The sequence below is a fragment of the Eutrema salsugineum genome, unplaced genomic scaffold (assembly GCF_000478725.1).
Source record: "Eutrema salsugineum unplaced genomic scaffold, Eutsalg1_0 scaffold_4, whole genome shotgun sequence".
Lineage (NCBI taxonomy): Eukaryota > Viridiplantae > Streptophyta > Magnoliopsida > Brassicales > Brassicaceae > Eutrema > Eutrema salsugineum.
In genome coordinates, this window is record NW_006256686.1 from 4,184,808 (window position 1) to 4,206,063 (window position 21,256).

Sequence of the window (21,256 nt, forward strand, 5' to 3'; positions counted from 1 at the left end):
ATCAGTTTACTTAGAAAAATAAACCCAAAAACCATTCTGTAAGTTGGGAAAGCTAAACCCTATAGGGTTTAGGGTTTGCATTTTACGACGAATTTACGATGAATTCCAAAAAAATCGTCGTAAATTCGTCGTAAAAGTCAACATATGTCCAAGTCAACACTTTAACAAATTTTCATCAACATATAATTAGTTTTCATTAATTGGCTTTAATTAATGTTACATTGAAACGTTCAAAGCATGCAATTAAATGTCAACATATTTAATTAGTCTTCATCAACATTTTCCTTGGTGTCCTCGTCATCATTGTCATCATCATCACTGCTTGTTTGAAATTCGTCAGCACCTTCTTCAGTTTCGTCCCCATGTAGATCTTCAACTTGTCGATTACGTGGATCAATTAAAAGAACATTTTTTTCAACATCCGGTGCTGTAATGTCGACACAATCATCTTGTTGCATTGGCGGGAGATCTACACCATCAATTATACCCCTTGGAGCAACTTTTACAACCGCCAGCCATGAAATTCCCGTATTCCGAACTCGAGGATATGGAACAAAGGTGACTTGTTCTGCTTGAGATGCAAGTATAAAAGGCTCGAACTTATTGTATCGCCGAGATGCGTTTACATCTACCACTCCGAATTTGTTAATTCGCACTCTACGACCTACCGTAGGATCAAACCAATCACATTTGAATAGAACAGTTTTCATTCTGACTAATCCGGGGTATTCCACTTCAATTATCTCTTTGATGATCCCATAAAAGTCTACTTCACCTCGTACACAAACTCCATAGTTTGTAGTTGCCCGTTGAGTGCCATGACTATAAGTATGAAAAACATAGCCACGTGTGAAATACATAGCTGCAGTAGTTATCTTCGAAATAGGACCTAAGAGCAACTCATGAAACCATACTGCATATGTCATGTCATCATGCTCGACTTGACCTTTTAACCACAATGCATAATGTTGGTCTTTTCGCTTGTTAATTTCATCTTCTGAAACACCGTCAATGCATTCTCGGACTTGACTGACGAAAGTGCTGAAATTTTAAAACATTGTTAAGGACATTTCGTCTGTTCAATCAAATTTTAATAATACATGGTTATAATTATGTACCTCTCGTAAGGTGCCAATTCCTCGCAATTCAGAAGTATATATGTATGTGCGCTGTGGTAGTCTTGTTCGTTTGACCAACAAGTTTCTTTTAGTTTCCCACTTAGACGTCCAATTGGTGAGAATATATCAGGCACACCTTCTACTGCGTAACTTTGTCCTACACCCCCATCGTCGTAACGTCTTGGAGCCCGTTTGCGTGTACGAACCTTTGGAGCAAAGTAATAAGACGTGAAATGAGAAGTCTCTTCTGTCAGACTTCCCGCCACGATAGACCCTTCAACTTTTGCTAAGTTTTTGGCCTTACCCTTCAAATGCTTCATAAATCGTTCAAACGGATACATCCACCTAAACTGAACAGGTCCTCCTAAATCTGCTTCATGAGGGAGGTGTATAGGTAAATGTTCCATAACATCGAAGAAAGCAGGTGGGAATATTTTCTCTAAATTGCACAACAATATTGGAATATTTGTAGACAGTTGTGCAACTACATCTTCTGATAATGTCCTTGTACTTAGATCACGGAAGAAAGCTCCAATGCCTCCTAGTGCCTCATGGACATGTCCCGGTAGGAGTTCAGCAAACGCAAAAGGAAGTAACCGTTGCATAAACACATGACAATCATGACTTTTCATCCCTGAAAACTTTTGTCCTTTATCCACAGATTTAGCCAGATTAGATACATATCCATCAGGAAATTTCACGGCTGATGATACCCAATTAAACAATGCTGTTTTTTGTTCAGCACCCAACCGAAATACAGGAACAGGTGCTTTCCCATTACTCACCATATGCAACTCAATTCTGTTACATATATCAGGTAAGTCCATCCGTGATTTAACGCTGTCTTTGGTTCTTCCTTGGACGTTCAAAACAGTATGCATGATGTTATCAAAAAAATTCTTCTCAATGTGCATAACATCAAGATTGTGTCTAAGCAAATGATCTTTCCAGTAAGGCAGATCCCAAAATATAATTTTCTTGTGCCAATTGTGATGAACTCCATATCCGTCAGGCATATTCGCAGGAGTGTGCCAATTTCCTCCAAGGGGGACCGTTTCAAGTCCACCCCAATGATCTATTTGCGCTTCAAGCTCTACTCCAGTTAGGTACACTGGTGGAGGGAGACGAACCAATTTGTTCTTTATAAACAAACGCCTATTTCTTCTATATTGATGGTTTGGTGGTAAAAACCGACGGTGGCAATCAAACCAACAGGTTTTCCTACCATGTTTAAGCTGAAATGCATCAGTCCTATGAAGACAATAAGGACATGATAACCTCCCATGCGTTGTCCAACCTGATAACATTCCGTATGCCGGGAAATCGCTTATTGTCCACATAAGCACCGCTCGCATCGTAAAATTTTTACCACTCGAACAGTCATATGTTCGTACTCCAACATGCCACAACTGGTTTAACTCATGTATGAGTGGTTGCAAAAACACATCAAGGGCCCGCTTCGGGTGATTTGGACCAGGGACTAATATACTTAGAAACAAAAACTCTCTTTGCATGCACATATCTGGAGGAAGGTTATATGGCGTAAGAATCACAGGCCATAATGAATATTGCCTACCAGACATACCAAATGGACTAAACCCGTCAGTGCAAAGACCAAGATAAACATTTCGCTTAGACCTAGCAAAGTCTGGATGTACGGTGTTGAAATGTTTCCAAGATTTCCCGTCAGACGGGTGAGTCATTTTGCCATCTGTTTGTGAATGTTCCGCATGCCATCTCATCGACGCAGCTGTCCGTTCGGATTGATATAGTCTTTTTAACCTATCAGTGATAGGAAGATACCACATTCGTTGGTAAGGAATCTTCTTACGCCCAGCAATTTGCGGTCTATATCTTGGCTTTTGGCAGAAACGACATTCTTCAAGCTTCTCATCATCTCTCCAAAAAAGCATACAATTATCAACACAAACATCAATCATCTCAGAAGGCAATCCAAGACTAAAAACCAGCTTCTGAATTTCATAATACGTTTCAGCAGCCAAATTATCATCTGGCAAATACTCTTTAATAAGATCTGCCCAATCGTTCATGCAAACTTCAGATAGATTGTGATCAGTTTTTATTGTCATCATCCGAGCTGCCAATGATAATTTTGATAAACCTTCCCTACATCCCTCGTACAGAGGCTGTTTTGCTGCGTTTAACATATCATAAAAGCGTTTCGCATCTGCATTGGGCTCCTCAACAGTATCAGCATGTGTTTCATGAAATGCATCAGTAATCATTTCATGCATCCTATCATGATCTTCACCCTGAACTTGACTACTTTGATAATCATTGGACGCTTCAAAATCCACATGTTCTTGATGATTACTACTACTCCGTGCAGCCATCTGACCACTACTTTGACCATATCCCTCTCCATGCTGATACCAAATAAAGTATTGGGGCATGAACCCTCTATTCAATAAATGCTGCCAGACAGTGTCAATAAGAATATGTTTCCTATTTTTGCATTTCACACAAGGACAATACATTTTGCCGCTTTCAATTACAGTTTCCAGAAGGCCGGCTTGGTACATGAATATTTCCAATCCGTTTTTGAAGTCTTCAGTCAACGACCCATCACCATTTTTGGGCGTATACATCCACTTTCGTAGATCGTATATAGACATTTCAAAAACAAATATTTGACTTTTTGTTTCTGAAATTTGATAGAAATTTCAACTACTAAAAATTTTACTTAAACATTCAAAGACTCAAAAAATTTGTGTCTTTATATGTTTTTTTGGTTGATGGAATAATGAGAGAAGAAAGGGTATATATAGAATTTTTTGTTTGGTTACCAACATATTACCATTGCATATTTACATCAAATTTACGTCGAAATAAAATTTACATCACATTTACATCAATTTTACGTCAACTACAAGATAGAGGACAATTCGTCGTATTATCGATGTAAATATTACGACAAGATTACGACGAAATAAAATTCGTTCTTTATTCGTCGTAATATCGTCGTAACATTACGACGATTTTACGAGGGTTATTTTTTACGTCGAATTTACGACGAAATTTTCTATCGTCGTAAATACGACGTAATGTCGTCGTAAATTTACGACGACTACGATTCGTCGTAAATAATTCGACGAAAAAGCCCCTCTTTCTTGTAGTGAGAAGGGAGGACGAACAGCTGCTACAATGGAGGAACCACCGCTTGGAAAGAATCACCCGCTAAGGTGGGACAGCGCCGATTGTTTTGAATCTTGAGGGCGCGTCTGGTGTCGGATTGAGGAGCGGTTTTCACCACTAGATTCTTCTCTTCCAGGGCTTCAAAATGGTATGTAGATCGCCTTCTAACTTCTTGTATTTTGAGAGATATGATCGTTTGAAGTTGAGCTTCGTGCTGATAACGTATTAAGGGAAAAACTCTGATCTTATTATTTCCACAAGCAGTGTATATATACATTACATAACTAATGTATCAGAAACCCTAATGGGCCATGAGACATTAACCTGATGGTTAATGGGCCGGTTACTAGAAGTCCATTTGTTTATAACAAAAACAAGTTTTTTTTTTGTGTGTTTGGGAATGGGAAAATTCGAACCGAACCGGAATTGATCAATCCAAATCCAAACTAATTTTTTGAACCGATACAAAATTTGTAGTTTGAATTACGCAAATCAAACCCAAATTTTATGCACCTGGACCGACTTAAGTGGTATTTATTCAAAGTTAATATTTAAATATTCAAAATATCTTTAAATCGTGACCAATTTATACTAAATTAATATTATATATTGTTAGTATAGTTAAATATTTACTAAAGGCTTATATTCAGGAGATTGACAAGCTCTGTTCAGCTTTTCTGTGGTCCGGAACAGTGCGGAGCCAAAGAAAAGCTAAAGTGGCCTGGAATGAAGTCTGTCAGCCAAAAGAGGAGAGTGGTCTGAGGCTGAGATCGATTGAGGTTGCAAATAAAGTTTGCTGTCTAAAGCTTATTTGGAGGATTATGTCGTCCCCGAGCTCTTTATGGGTACAGTGGATTCAGGCGCAGCTTATACGGGAAGGGTCTTTCTGAGCTATAAAATATACAACATCAATGGGCTCCTGGATGTGGAAGAAGTTTCTTAAGTACAGAACCCTCGCAAAAACCTTCTACCGAGTGGAGGTTAAAAAAGGAGCACATACGTCTTTCTGGTATGACTCATGGAGTAGTAAAGGATGTCTGCTGGAGCTAGTTGGTGAACGAGGCACCATTGACCTGGGATTTTCAAAACATACGACGATGGCTGAGGTTTTTGACAGACCAAGAAGGCGGAGACACCGCCAGGGCCTACTTAACGAGATCAAAACAGAGATAGAGCAGTTGAGATTGAGAAAGAACAACCAGGATCGAGACGAGGCACAGTGGAAAGGTAAAAATGGACAGTATAAACCGAGGTTGAATCCAAAGAAACAGGGAATCAGATCAGAAACCCGAGACAGATCGTGCCTTGGTGCAGAGGAGTTTGGTTTCCCCACGCTACTCCGAAGTACTCATTTATATTCAAGTGATTAAGTCAAGAACAAACTCTGTTTATAAAGAATAACTCTCTTTATTATGTTTAGAAAATCTCTCAAAACTAAACACCAAAGTATGTATCTCTCATTGATGCAACTTCATCAATGACTTACATATATATAGTGTTAGGACAACTTCCCTAAACACCTTTTCCTTTTTCTATTAGAACTAGATAACTCCTAATCTAATAAGGAAATATTCCAAAACCCTATCTAATTAACTTAACCGACTTGTTAAGCAATATGGGCTTTGGCCTTAATGTCGATGCTTACTCAACATTCTCCCTCTTAAGCTTCGACTTGATCTTGGACATGTCTTGAACTCCTATTAAGCTTCTCATTTCGTTAAACTTGATCTTCGCCAGAGCCTTAGTAAGAATGTCGGCCTTCTGCTCAACTCCTGGCACATGCTCCACATCGACTAACTCCTTCTCAATGCACTCTCGTATAAAATGGTAGCGTTTATGAATATGCTTGCTCTTACCATGAAATATTGGGTTCTTGGTGAGTGCCATTGCTGACTTGTTGTCGACCTTGATGACAATATGCTCAGTCTTCCACCCTGTGATCTCGCTCAAAAGTTCTTGAAGCCAAATAACTTGTTTAGCCGCCTCTGTTGCTGCCATGAACTCAGCTTCGCACGAAGACAGAGCCACTGTGTCCTGCTTCTGCGAACACCAAGTGATTGGTGAGGAACCAAAGTAGAAAATATGTCCGGTGGTGCTTCTTCCATCATCCGGATCCACATTGTGACTGCTGTCACTAAAACCAACGATCTTCTTTGTTCCTCCATGATAGAATTTCAAGCCAAACGTGACTCTCCCTTTAAGATACCGTAGAATGTGCCTCATGATGTTGCCATGCGACTTGCGAGGACTCTGCATATACCTGCTAGCAACTCCAACAGAAAAAGCCAAGTCTGGTCGTGTGTGTAACAGATACCTTAAGCACCCTACATTCCTTCTATAACACGTAGGATCGATCTCTTCTTCTTCTTGAGCCTTTGAAACCTTTAATCGAATTCCATGGGTATTAAAGTCGGATTGCAGGTCTCTAAGCCCGCCTCTGCTAAGATCCTTCGTGCATAGCCTTCTTGCTTGATTTCGATTCCATCCTTCCCTTGATGAACCTCGATGGCAAGGTAATAAGTCAGCATTCCAAGGTCTGACATCTCGAACTTAGTTGCCACTCTTGTCTTGAATTCACTTATAACCTTCAGAGTGTTGCTTGTGACAAACAAATCATCCACATATATAGCAACAATCAATAATGATCCTCCTTCTTCTCTGCGATACACTGAACTTTCCTTGGAGCATCTTATGAACTTCATTCCTTTCAGGATTTGATCTAACTTCGTGTTCCAAGCTCGAGGAGCTTGCCTTAGACCGTATAAAGCTTTTGAAAGCTTGTATACCTTCTGTTCTTGCCCTTTTATCTCAAATCCTTCAGGCTGTTCAACATAGACGTCTTCTTTTAATTCTCCATGTAAGAATGCTGTCTTCACGTCTAAGTGATGAATCTCCCATCCATGTGATGCTGCCAATGCTATCAACAGTCTTATGGTTTCTAATCTTGCAACTGGTGCAAATACCTCATCAAAATCGATGCCTGATTCTTGTACATATCCTTTAGCCACAAGTCTCGCCTTATACTTGTTGATAGTACCATCTGCATTCTTCTTGATCTTAAAAACCCACTTGAGACCAATGATCTTTGCCTCCCTTGGTTTGTCGATTAAAAACCATGTCTTGTTTTTGTTGATAGACTCTATCGCCTCTCTACATGCTTGCCTCCACTTTAATGAACCTTTCGCGTCCTTAAAGTTCTTTGGCTCATCATCTATTGAGAGTAGCAGTCTCTCACACTCAATCGCTGCTTGTAAGACAAAGTCATCCAGATACCCTAGCTTGCGTATCGGACGAGATGATCTTCAAAGCGGCTGCTCTGTATCAGCTTCGTTAGGTGGATCTTCTTCTGCATTATGATCTGCTTCAGGTTCGTTGGTGTCGCTCGACACCGCTGATGGTGTCGCTCGACACTCTTGTTCATTAGTGTCGCTCGACACTGCTGTTGGTGTCGCTTGACGCTCTTCAATTCCTTCACCTTCAGCATCATAACCGATTACTGCAGGTCCTTCTCCTGCATCAATAATTTCACCCCATCTCATCTGAAACATCCCTGGATCCCCTCCTGATCCATCTCTTGGCTTGTTCCAGTTCCAGCTTGCCTTTTCATCGAAAACCACATCTCGGCTCACTACAATTCTCCTTGTCTCTGGATTATAGAGTCTGTACGCCTTAGATCCTGGCTCAATCCCAAGGTGTACGAGCATATGTGACCTATCATCCAACTTCTTAAGATTTGCAGCTTCCACCTTTGAGTATGCAAGACACCCAAATACTCGTAGATGCCCTAAACTTGGTTTTTTCTCTCGCAAGCATTCATAAGGAGTCATGTTCTTAAGAGCTCTTGTAGGTACTCTGTTGATTACATATGTGGCGTGTCGAACTGCTTCTCCCCACAAGTAGTTAGGTACCTTCATAGCCTTAAGAGTGCTCCTAGTCATCTCCATTAGGGTTCGGTTTCTCCTCTCTACAACACCGTTTTGCTGTGGTGTGTAAGGAGCTGTGAGATGCCTCTTGATCCCCTTTGATTCGCAGAACTCATAGAACTCCCTTGAGGTAAACTCTCCTCCTCTGTCTGTTCTAAGAGTCAATACTGCTCTTCCAAGCTCCTTTTCAACTAGCTCCTTGAACACCTTGAACTTCCCAAACGCCTCACTCTTCTCCTTTAACAAGATCGACCACATGTATCTTGTAAAGTCATCTATGATAACAAATATGTATTTGTTACCTGCGATGGTTAGTGGCGAAATCGGACCACACAGATCTGCGTGTAGAAGTTCCAATGATCTTGAAGCTCTGAACATTGTTGTCTTAGGGAAACCTTGTCGAGTCTGTTTTCCGACTAAACATGACTCACACAATCCCTTTTCATCTCGAATCTCTGGTAGATCATAGGCCATCGCCTGTTGTGACATAGCTTTCATGGTCTTAAAGCTTATATGTCCCAACCTTGCATGCCATCTCCAAGTCTCATCCTCTATCCTTGTGTTTAGACATATCGGCTTTCCAATCTTCAGGTTGACTTTGTAAAGTCTGTTGGGCGACCGTATGACCTTCACCAAGAGTCTTCCACTTGGGTCATGAAGAGTCAAGTAATCCTGCCTCATTCTGACATCACATCCGGCTTCAGTAGCTTGCCCCAGACTCAGAATATTGCTCTTCAGTTCGGGTATATAGTAGATATCTGATACGAGTTTCTGCTCATCTGTTTTGCTTTGAAACAGAATCGATCCTTTTCCAGCTATTCCCACGCACGAGCCATCTCCAAACTTCACTTTGCCCCTTATGTTTTTGTTGAGCTCAGAGAAGAATGCCTTGTTGCCCGTCATGTGATTACTTGCTCCATTATCTAGATACCAAAGTCCTTCTTCACCTCCTTTGTTTTCATAGTTCTTTGGTATTAGATTCTCCTCATTCAAAAACACCAGCTCATGCATATAAAGTGCTTCATCAGCTTCTTCTGCCTCCACTTTATTTGCTTCATGTGTCTTTTGTGGTCGATCAGGACAGGAAGATGCAAAGTGTCCAGCTTTATCACATCGATAACAAATCACCTTGGACCGATCCTTCTTGTCTTTTGGTTGGTTCTGATTTGTTGATCGATCTTGTGAGCTAGACCCTCCTCTGCCTTGTCCTCTGTTTCCTCTGCCTCCTCTGCCACATCCTCTCCCTCTCGAACTGGAACTACTTTGCTCCGAGTTTGCGTATAGCAGCTTCCCTTGCGTATAGCAGCTTCCTTTGCGTATCTCCTTGATTCTCCTCATCGCAAATCCTTTCCTCATACGCCTTAAGCCTTCCTACTATATCTTCGTAACTCGTCGTCTTTAGATCCAACACTTGCTCGAGAGAGGCGATGATGTGAATGAACTTGCTCCTTGGCAAACTGTTGAGAAACTTCGTCACAAGCTTCGATTCATCGATGGTTTGCCCTAGAGAAGCCGATTTTGAGGCTAGCTCAGATAACTTCCCTGCGAAGTCATCTATCTTGTCCGACTCGTTCATCTTGATCCTCTCGAAATCAGACATTAGGGTTTGAAGCCTTGCTTCCTTGACACGATCGGCTCCTAGGTTGTGTGATTTGATCGCATCCCATATCCCTTTAGGAGATCCTTGTTCGCCGACTTGCAGAATAAGAACTTCCGGGATTGATTGAAAGAGAAGTCCTGTTGCGATATCGTTCTTGTTGGAATCTGTTGAACCAGGTTCGATCGTCTCCCACACCTTATGGATTCGCAGTAGAACTCTCATCCTCATAGCCCACACCGTGTAATTTGTCGCGGTTAACATAGGGCACTGGATTGCAGAAGGAACGCCTTCCTTCGCGTTAGGGTTAGGGTTTGCAACGATATCTCCCATGCTTGGATATATCGCAGGTCTCAAGCTTCGCCTTAAGCTCTGATACCAATTCAAGTGATTAAGTCAAGAAAAAACTCTGTTTATAAAGAATAACTCTCTTTATTATGTTTAGAAAATCTCTCAAAACTAAACACCAAAGTATGTATCTCTCATTGATGCAACTTCATCAATGACTTACATATATATAGTGTTAGGACAACTTCCCTAAACACCTTTTCCTTTTTCTATTAGAACTAGATAACTCCTAATCTAATAAGAAAATATTCCAAAACCCTATCTAATTAACTTAACCGACTTGTTAAGCAATATGGGCTTTGGCTTTAATGTCGATGCTTACTCAACATGTATGCTCTGGCTAGCGATCAAGAACAGATTAGCCACAGGGGACATAATCAAAAACTGGAACCAGAATGCAACCACCAGTTGTGTCTTCTGCAGCGAACCAATTGAAACGAGGGATCATTTGTTTTTCATGTGCCCTTACTCGAAGGAAGTGTGGAGGAAGTTAACACAAGGGATATTAATGGCAATGGAATCAGGTTCTCCACTTAATCGTGAAACCTGGGGACACTAGGACGACTAGCTTCCTTGTTAGATATGCTTTCCAAATAGCAGTTCACTCCATCTGGAGAGAAAGAAATAGTCGGAAGCATAGAGGAAACCCGTTAACAGCAAACAGCCTGGTGAAAAATTTGGACCAAAACATCAGGAACCAACTAAGGAGGAGTGGGGATATGCGTTACGAAGACGGCCTAAGGACTTGGTTCTCAACGAGAGTCGACTAAGATCTGAAAGTGTAGAGGATTAGAATTCTTTCTTTTTAAGTTTTCATGGAGAAGTTGTAGAAAACGTTATTTTTTTTCTTTGAATATAATTTAACATTTTATTAAAAAAAAAGTTAAATGTATTATGTAATTTTAGCTAAGTCATATGTATTATGTAATATTCGACCAGAAAATGTACTAGTAAATATAATAATAATCTAAAATTTTGGTTAAATCAAATTTTTCATTTTGTTAAATTAAATTACAAAATTACCAAATTTATTCAAAATTGAACCGAATCAAACCAAGAAACAATTATTTTAAATTTGGTCCTTTTTTCTAGAACCGAACCATTGTAGATCCGAATTACCCAAACCGAACCGACTTGAATTGACGATGAGCAGACCTTGACCGTGTGTTATCGAGATTAGATAATGAGTGGTATGGTTTTATAATAAAACCTAAAGCAAAGGGGAATTAAAATACGTCTTCTATATAATAAAAACACACGCCTAGAGAGATCGAAAATATTTCTCAGCCGCAGCTTACGAAAACGTTGATCCAAATCGAAAGGGAGAAAGAATAATTTGCGAGTCGTATCTCTTAATTTCAGACTTTGATCGCTTCTTAGTGGTGAGCCCTCGTGTTCTATGCTATCTAATTCATCTCTTAGCTCTAGATTTGTAGGGTTTTCTATTCGTTAGGAATCAGTAAATTTCGTCGGCGGCGAAACTTCATCTGTATCTCCGATCAATTATTGATCAGAAAATGATTGTCCTCTGGCTTGATTCGTGAAAGTTGTTGACTTTGTTTGAAATATCGCTTAATCCGAATTCAATTTACGTTTTTTCTATTTGTTTGGAAAACCCTAGATGGGTATCTTCGATTTCTTCAGGAAAAGCTTGACCTTTATGGGTTTTCCATTATTAAAATCTAGACTATGTATTGAATCTTTGAGTTTTGTTTAGTCGTTGCTTGAAATTGATTAGAAGCCATGACTGTTTTAGGTCTCTGCTTTTGTTTTAGTTTCAGAGTCTTTTGTAGTGAATAGTGTATCTTGAACTGAACAATCTGTTTTGTTATCGCAGTTACAATGCCGAAGAACAAGGGAAAGGGAGGAAAGAACAGGAAGAGAGGAAAGAACGAAGCAGACGACGAGAAGCGAGAGCTTATATTCAAGGAAGATGGACAAGAATACGCACAAGTCCTTCGTATGCTTGGCAATGGAAGATGTGAATCTATGTGCATTGATGGCACTAAACGTCTCTGCCATATTCGTGGCAAGATGCACAAGAAGGTTTGGATCGCAGCAGGAGACATCATACTCGTTGGTCTGAGGGATTACCAAGACGACAAAGCCGATGTGATCCTCAAGTACATGTCTGATGAGGCCAGGCTTCTCAAGGCGTATGGTGAGCTTCCAGAGAACACTCGTCTCAACGAAGGTATCGTTGGTGATCTTGATGAAGATGATGATAATGCGGCTGATGACTATGTTGAGTTTGAGGACGAAGATATCGATAGGATCTAAGCACCTTGTTTGGTTTTTTGTTTTACCTTTTCCGGCTTGTATTTTCAGTTTGAGAACATTACTGTTGCAAGATATTTTACAACTATTATGTATTTTGTTCTCCAATATCTCTTCTTCTTTGCCTCTGTGTTCTTGTTGCATAATTCGTCTGTGGGTTGCTGTTCTTGATTTCTTTTCCTCTGTCAAAAAGCTTCACATAGGAGCAATCTGTTGCATTGATTCATGGAGGACTTAGTGATTGGGAATTGGGAATTAAAAAAGGGAGAAAAACGATTTGATCCCATAGATGATACATACTAGCACAATGGAAGGTTAAGTTAGACTAAAGTGGGAACCAAAATACAGAATCTATTCGACTGAAAAGAGAAAATTATATACTTCTCTTGCAGAATACGAATATACGAAAGATGTTTCTATTAAACTCTCAGAAGAACAAGATTATCTAAAAAGTAATCAACTTCCGGGACTCGAATCTAATCTCCGCCTTCACTTTCCTGATGAATTCCTCACATTTTTTGTTCAAATCTTCCGAACTTAACAAACTACCATCTATCTCTGCATCCGCATCATCATCATCATTATCGGCACCATCATGATCATTATCATCGATTCTCATGATTGCAAGGTCTTGTACTATTATACCCTCATCATCCTCAACAAGCAATGTAACTTCTTCTCCTCTTAGTAAATCAACCCTTTCTTCTTCTTCTTCTTTGGAAGCACTCTTTTCTCCAAATACTGCCACTACTTTATTCACTTTTGATTCTCTCATGTCTTTGATAACTACTTCTTTCGTTTCGTCGACGATGTTAATGGCTTTACTGTGCAAAAGGGTTTCGGAACTCCCCCGGAAATTCCCCAAAATGAAGCCCACAATACCATTGCATAACAAGAACATGTATTTCTTGTCCACAAGGTTGCTATACATGGAAAGCAAATGGAGTCTTTGTTGAAGAGAGGAGATTAAGGAAGAGTAAGATAGTATGAAAGAGAAAATGGATGCCAAGGCTATGATCCTAGTGAATCTCTTCATCTTCTTCACCTCTCTTTCTTGTTTTTGAAATTCCATCCTCTCTCTCTCTCCCCTTTAAAGTGAGTTAAAGAATGGTGAATGAGGACCAAGTTTGAGGAAACCATTTATTTTTATAGATTAGTGGGTGGGTTGTGCTTGGTTTCATAATTTTAATTCTTTTGCTTTTAGTATACAATATATATCTTCTCTTTTGAGTTATTCAAACCAAACTAATTTTTGTCTTTTTCTTTTATTCGTTTAATTTTTCTGATTAAATCTAGGAGTTAATCTTTAGTTAGCTCCTGTTTATTAATAATATAGGAATCAGTTGTCATTGAATTTTTTCATTAACACTAATTATGTTAGATTTGGACTCGGATACTGCATGACCGACATTAATATAAATGATTATACTACAAATTGTGAGTTTTCTTTTCTGAATCCTTATATATATAAAAAAAAGCGTTGAAGTATATATAAAGATTATTTATTCGAATGTTCCATCTCAAAGAATCTCTTTACGTGTTGACAAAAAAAAAAAGAGAAAAAAGAAGTTCTTTACATATTCTGCTGTATCTGATCTAATTATACGGTCAATTATTTGTGGAAGTGGTCGTATAGCTTTCAAGTTTCTACTTCTAGATGCGTAGCTTAATTCTACTTATAAGTTATAACATTTTATCTTTTTGAAAAATATCTTAAAATTCATTTTTTGTTCTCGCACTAAAGCATCCTGATTGTCAATTTTATAAACAAATGATTATCAAAATTATATAGCATTTTTGACAAATCAATTTATATAATTTTCTTAGACTCATTTATATTTATCAGAATTACCTTTTACATTTAAAATTATATAAACCCATCTAAATGATAAATTAAAAATTTAAAAATTTGGTAATTTATTTCTTATAGTTGTAATTGTGATAATTTTATGTAAATCTCATTTTATTCTTCCTAATATGTAGTTACAACCGAGCTGATTTTTAGAGTATATATGTTAAAGTTGTATACGATCGAAACCAAAATAATACAGTTTATCCATATTTTATGATTCTTTTGCTAATAACATATATTATACGATTTTAAATTTGGATGATGAACTGATGATACAACTACAACATTAGCATAAATTATCAGATTACAAGTATTGGTTTGACTATATTATGATTTTAATATTTAAAACTTGAATATGATCTCTAATATTTTTTTAGTATTATTATTGAACCGAGTTTGAGTACAATCTAGTGCAAATGCCAAACTTTATTTACACGGTGTAAGTTGTGACCGGCTCCAATATGGAACTACGTCTAATCATACGAAACAGAATGAAGTCAAGTCAACTTATCACCTTCGACGTAAATTCTTGATTGGGCTTCTTTTGTTTTGTTTGGAAAGGTCACTAAATACGCCAAAACTAAAAGACCATTGACTTGATAAACTAAAGGCCATTGACTATGAATGTCGATGTTGTTATTCCCTCTTTGTTACGACCATTTCTTTTTTTTTTTTTAAAGAAAAAAAAAATATATATATTGATAAATAAACAAAAAAAAAAGAAAATTCAATAGATTGGGCCTCAAAAGTTATCTATGGCCCATGAAAATATGTAAATGAGTCAATGTGTTAATTACGGCTTCCAAAGGCTTAAGGTCCGACCACGGCTCAGAGAAAGTTGATATTCCAACTTTTAGAGCTGAGAAGAAGGCATGCATATAGATAAAAATGGAGCATGTTACATGCTGCGTGTAGGATTTAAGAATATATTTCACGTCTACATATCAACAAACTTCAAAAGAAAATATGCAGAAATATCACAAACTTGTAGTTTATGAGAGATAAATAATTTGGCTTTTAGAATGTCTTTAGTTTTGGTAAACAAATACAAAAGAGCTAATGATGTTGTCTAGGTATGTTCTCATCTTCACTTCTTACTTTGGAAATGGATTTCACGGGCACATCCAACATATTTTCGAACAAAGTGTTATGATTAGACTTTTTTCCAACATATTTTCTTTTTATTAGGGTAGTTAAACCCGGCCGTGTGTCTAGCTAGGGTTTTCAAATCGCTATTCAAAATATGTCTAGTATGTTTGACGGCAACATCTTTTTGTTTATTCTCCAGACACATTACGGTTCAGAGAGGTTTATGCTTCTTTATTTGTGAAAGTGTATTGACAAAGAAAAGAGTGATATGATAGTCTTGGATTTCATCGTTCCCTATAACAAGTTAGCTTCCGTAAGATCCCAGCTACAGATATGATTCTTTATAAAAAGGTTTTCTAGCCACCATCCAAGTAATAGAAGAGAACCATATGTAGTATCTTTAAGTAGACGTATTACCTCTTGTTTAATTTGGATCAAAACCATACATACTCGCGTTTAGGCGAATCATAGAACCTAGTATTTACTATATTTTGGACGAAACTTTCAGCCTTTGTGAAATATTTTTTTAGGCAAGTCATGTAACAACGAATACTTGGGTTTCTTAGACCAAATTTCTAGGTGTTAAAGCCCACAAATATGTTTGTTCTAAGTGGGAATATGCTAAAAAGTAATCGGACACTAGATTGGTCCGACAGTCTTTCCTACTAATTCACTGGATATTATCTCTTAGTTTCTACTGCAATAAAACAATTTGAGATTGTAATATAAAATATTCGAAATTCAGAGGACCAAGGTCACACTACGATTCTACGAGGAGTGAAACAAAGTTAAGACAAGATATGATTTGATCAAAACCTGGTAACACGCAAAAGAAAGTAAACAACGATTTAAACTTGATTAAAACAAACACTAGACTAAGGCAATTTGCAGGAGTTTCAGAGATAGAAATCAAATGGCTATTCAGGGCACATATTAAATGTAAGTCTCGAACTCAAATATAAATGCATATCGATCCACTGTCGTGGCACTGATAACTTTATCTAGCGACCTAAATTCTAAACTATCGTTTGAATATAGAATATCACAGACAAACATTAACAAGCATTTGATTTGTTCACGATCGGCCTTAACATCAACTGACTTTGGTTAAGCACGAATCGCTCACCAAAGTTTTTTCTAGCCACCTATTACACTTTTGATGAACAGATTAACCTAAAATCGTAGATTGAGTGATAATTCAACCTAAACATTAAGACTAACAATGGTGAAGACTATCGATATTTGCATTCAATTTACTAACTCATAAAATCCATTGAAAACCTTAATCTAGCAAATAAAACTACTCAGACATGGCAAAAAGAACAATTGAAAAGAAATTCATGAATGAAACTTTATAAATGACAAAAGGGTTCAAAATTCTTCTCATGTGCAGCAGGAATTCTTCTCCCAAATCTTACAAAGCTAATACTCCAAAAAGTCTAGAAAATGTAAAAAAACGCCTGATGATCAAATTAGGCGGCTCATGTCTTTTATTCTCATTCCTTCGCTTTGTAGAACTAGGTAAAACTAGTTTCCTTATTTTTCTCAGAGGTTGGAGCAAGTGCTCCATGAAAGGAGTTAGTCGGGAGCACCTACTAAGGATGGTCCATCTGCATATGAATTGAGCTCTTTTGCTCAGCTTCAACTCTTTTTTGCTCCAAAAGTTTCAGCTGCTCTAATCCTCGACTAGAGCCTCCTAGTTACCTGAAATGACCTGACAAAGACTCCAAAAACACTAAAAAGATTATCAAATACGGGTTAGAATGAGTACCTAGCTATACATAGTTTCGATTGCACATATTTAATCTTGCTCGACTGTTTTTATAAACGATAATATATCATACCAAAAGTGAAAAGAACAAGAGGCTGCATTAACATGCTCACAACTCGGTGATTTAAATCACGGACTTAATTGATAAATCACTTTTGCATCGTATCATTGTGAATTTGTGAGAGTTGACAAGCATACTTTGCCAAGTCTAATGTAAACGCAAATAAAGCTACCTTCAACTAAAAATATAATTAGAGCTTTGCATTGCTAAACACATCACGCAAATCATTTACTGATTTACGACATATATACAACATAGTTTGTTCTCGTGGATCTCTTTTTTTTTTAATCGGAAATTCTTTCGAACTCTTTCAAAAACAATTGCAACAACGAAGCAGATGTTTAAAGGGTATTGACATTAACTACAAGAAAATATTTTGAGTTCCAACCGTCGGAATTTTGCGGTTTTGTAGAGATATCTCATAATAAATCTTTGGCATACAAGAGCTATTCGACTCAAGTCCCACACTATATAAGTTATGTATCAATATCATTACTTTTGTTGATTTGTTTCCTAGATACATTTTCCTAATCGTTGAGAAATTAAGAGTTTTCTTTTTACTGTCAGTATCATTAGTGTTTATTTTATTTTATCATATTTAGTATGATAGTATGGGCATACATAATATTATCAAAAGTGAATAATCTTTAGTTTCGTTTTTCGCATGTATCCAAATAATTTATCTGAATTATTATTATTATTATTTTTTTTTGGTCAAAATTTATCTGAATTATTTATCCATCAATAAACACATACATATTTCTGTGTAAAACTAATTTTGTCTTTTTAATTGATTTTTTTTTTAAAACTGTTTTACAACAAATGCATCTAGAGTTCGAAATTTTGTACAAAGATTTTATTACATAAAATCGAAAAACAGAGCTAATAAGGACTCTGTTTAACAATCAATAATAACGTACATTTTATCCAAAAATAATAATTAATATTGATTTTTGGTCAATTCATTTGTATGATCGGTTAAATTTCAAAGTATATTCAATAATTTTTTGATGGAATGTATCTTAAACCCTTTTAAATATATATATATATATATATATATATATATATATATATTTTAAAAGTTATTGCCAGTAGTACTGCCAAATGCATATTCACATTTTAAAGATAATAAACTAGTATAAAAATTTGAGTGTATTCACAATAATTATAGATTTCCATACTAATTGGGTCCCCTCGTCAGTTTGAGATGGTCCCCATCTTCTATATTGTGTTTCGTAGGTAATTAAACAATACTCCTTTCGAGACCATTAGCTAAGCTTTGGTTAATCAAAGCATTAGTTGGACAAGTATAGCAACAGATTCATAGTTTCAAGGCTTTTTGTATCCTATATTGCAAACAATAAGCAGTCTAGCTTTAGGTTTGCGTCTACCCGACAAGTGGCACTTTTTCTCTTTGTAGACCTTTTCTAATTTTAGATATTTATGCATTTAGTAATTAAAGAAAATATTAATAAAGATTACTAACGCAGTTTTTGTTAAACGCATACGAGAAGTCCTTAGGAGCTAACGAGAGCACTGTTTTAGCTGAAATATTATCTTCGGGGCCTAATCTAATTTGAAATATTCCGTAACAAAAATTTGTTAATATTTACTTGACAAACCGTTGTTCCTACGCACATATGTGTTAAGAAAATGTCAACTATATACGATACATGTTTTTTACCCAAATAAGTAAGATGACGCCAGATGGTGGTGGCACATGGCTTACCAACTTACTATGCCTTGGATAGTGTACAAGTTCAAAGCTCAAGGGTTTTGGCTTTTGAAGTCTCCAAAGAGAATCAATTTCAGATGCTCAAAAATCGTTCTTTATTTGTTGGATAGATAGAAAGATGTACTTGTCTTAGTAAATAAATACATTAAACTAAAGGGTGTAGATTGGTTAATTATCCCAAAAAGATATCATTAAATAATGTTCCAAGATTAGATGAATTTTATCTTAAAAGATGAATATTTTAATACATTAGAGTAAACTATTCAAAAATATATAACAACATATAATTTTTTTAGAGTTTCTGACCAAATTTGATTATTTTCACTAAAAATATTGTTTTGTTAACCTTGTAATATAACCTCGTAAATTTAAGTTCGATATGATTATTATTATTTGTTTTGCTATGAGTTCGATATTATTCAGGAAGAATAATTATCAATAATGTGACTTAGAAGATTCATTATTTACCAGAAAAATGTTTAGCATCTAAGTTTCTATATTGTGGATCTTTCTACAACTTTATGATGGATACTAAAAGGACTTTAAGATATTTTAAAAGCTATTAAAATTCATCCAAATCATAAACTGATCGTAATAGTAATTTGGTATGTTGTTTACGAGCTAGTGTAGTTTCACGGCATATTTTTGATCATTTATTATTTCCACACACATACACAAAAATCTCTACTCATTGAAATATATTTGACTGATGCTTAATATTGCAGCAAACCACATGAGAGCGAAACCACATATTTATAATTTGTTAGGCTAATCTATATATTAGTGATTTAATTAGTATTATTTGGGTGGTTTCGAAATTTTGGAGAATAGGGATTAGTGAGCAGGTTGAAGCAAAACAAACAATGGACTGGTTTCCGGTGTTCAGTTTTCATTAATAATTAAACCAATTTTGCATTTATCTAAGGCGGTATTTCTATTTATAGCCTTAAGATTTTGATACTATTCCTAAAAATAGAGTTACACAACAAAGCCCTTTCCAATTAAGAAATCCAAACCCTAGTAGTACTTGGATTCTTACATCAACATACTTAGTGTTTTTTTTTCCTTCTTTATTCTAGGGTTTCATCTATCTAATATTATTTAAGAGTTTTGACAAGAAAAGAGAAAAAGAGTATTGTTTAATGGCTTTGGCTTCAATTTTGTTGAAGAGACCTGTTTTATGGCTCTCTCTCCTCGCTCCTCCACTACTTCACATCTTTGGCCTTCGCTTCTTACATCTCCTCATCACTTCTACTGCTTTGTTCATCTCCTCTTTGTTCTTCCCAATCTTACTTCCTCATTCTTCAATCCAGTCAACAAAACAAGAAGAAGAACAATATCAAGATCAAGACTATGTTGCCGCCGAAGATATCACCGGCAAGTCGGAGGACTACCTCGGACTGACTAATAAAGAGGATGAAGACGGCACAATCCCTGATGAGGAGAGCCTCTTTGAGCTGTCTTTACCGAGTGGTCACTACGTAGGTCATCACCACACTAGTAACAAGAACAATCTCTATATCCACAAAAAAGTCCAAGATTTCAAACTCTTTGATCTATTCAACGATTTCATTGAAGAGGATAATCTTATCGAAATTGACATCTCCATCGGATGCATCAAGTATTCAAGGTTTGAGATCAAAGCTTGATGAATTTACATTTAATGCTTTCTATACCCTTTTTTTTCCCCTCATGTGGGGATTTCGTATAATTGTTAAAATTCGGAGTGTATAGTTCTTTTTGCACTTCACTGTGCTCTCTGTTTTGTGTTATGCTGTTAATTAATTTGGTTTATGAATTACTTAATGCCTTTTGTTATAATTATCTACTCTACTGCGTAAATCTCAGTTAAGTTTACAGTATTATCATCTTACTAATTACCTGTTATCACAACTCCATTTTTTATTGTCCTAACGGAGTAATTAAGATTGATTAATTTACGATTAACAAGTCAATACTTTAGCTATTGCGTGATGGACCATGCTACGATACACAGAAGATTTCAATCAAAATAATTAGTAACCTCTCGAAGTTTCCATAAATCAAGTGGTATTTCCTGTGTGATAAGACTTTGACTTTCGCTTTCACAGTTTTTTTTTTTCGAACGGATAATGATTTTTTAAAACAAAAACAAAAATATATAATTCATACTATTTGTTTGTCCGCATATAATTCATGCTTTATTAAGCAAATATAGAATTTTTAAAAAGTGTTAGTGTTGACATAATTTTTTTCTTACAATTTATATATTATGAATGCTATTGACTAGATGGAATACTAGCCTCGGATTTAGATTTGGTCAAAATTTAGTCGAAAAAAATCAGAAAAA

General features: G+C 36.6%; 3 protein-coding genes across 3 annotated transcripts; 2 read left to right on the plus strand and 1 right to left on the minus strand.

Annotated features, from left to right (window-relative positions):
* The first annotated feature begins 11,354 nt into the window (after nt 1-11,354).
* On the plus strand, nt 11,355-12,548 carry LOC18013932 (eukaryotic translation initiation factor 1A). The gene is made up of 2 exons (XM_006418506.2): nt 11,355-11,524; nt 11,980-12,548. Exon 2 carries the CDS (start codon nt 11,985-11,987, stop codon nt 12,420-12,422), a length of 438 nt encoding a protein of 145 aa, XP_006418569.1. The 5' UTR covers nt 11,355-11,524; nt 11,980-11,984; the 3' UTR covers nt 12,423-12,548.
* A 133-nt stretch (nt 12,549-12,681) lies between these two features.
* On the minus strand, nt 12,682-13,584 carry LOC18013933. Its single transcript, XM_024153796.1, has one exon. The coding sequence runs from the start codon at nt 13,489-13,491 to the stop codon at nt 12,865-12,867; it is 627 nt and encodes a 208-aa protein (XP_024009564.1). The 5' UTR covers nt 13,492-13,584; the 3' UTR covers nt 12,682-12,864.
* Nucleotides 13,585-18,899: 5,315 nt separating this feature from the next.
* Nucleotides 18,900-20,576, plus strand: LOC18014012. Its single transcript, XM_024153514.1, is given in 4 exon segments — nt 18,900-18,948; nt 18,951-19,028; nt 19,766-19,812; nt 20,007-20,576. Coding segments are annotated over 4 exon segments (744 nt in total).
* The last annotated feature ends 680 nt before the right edge of the window (nt 20,577-21,256 follow it).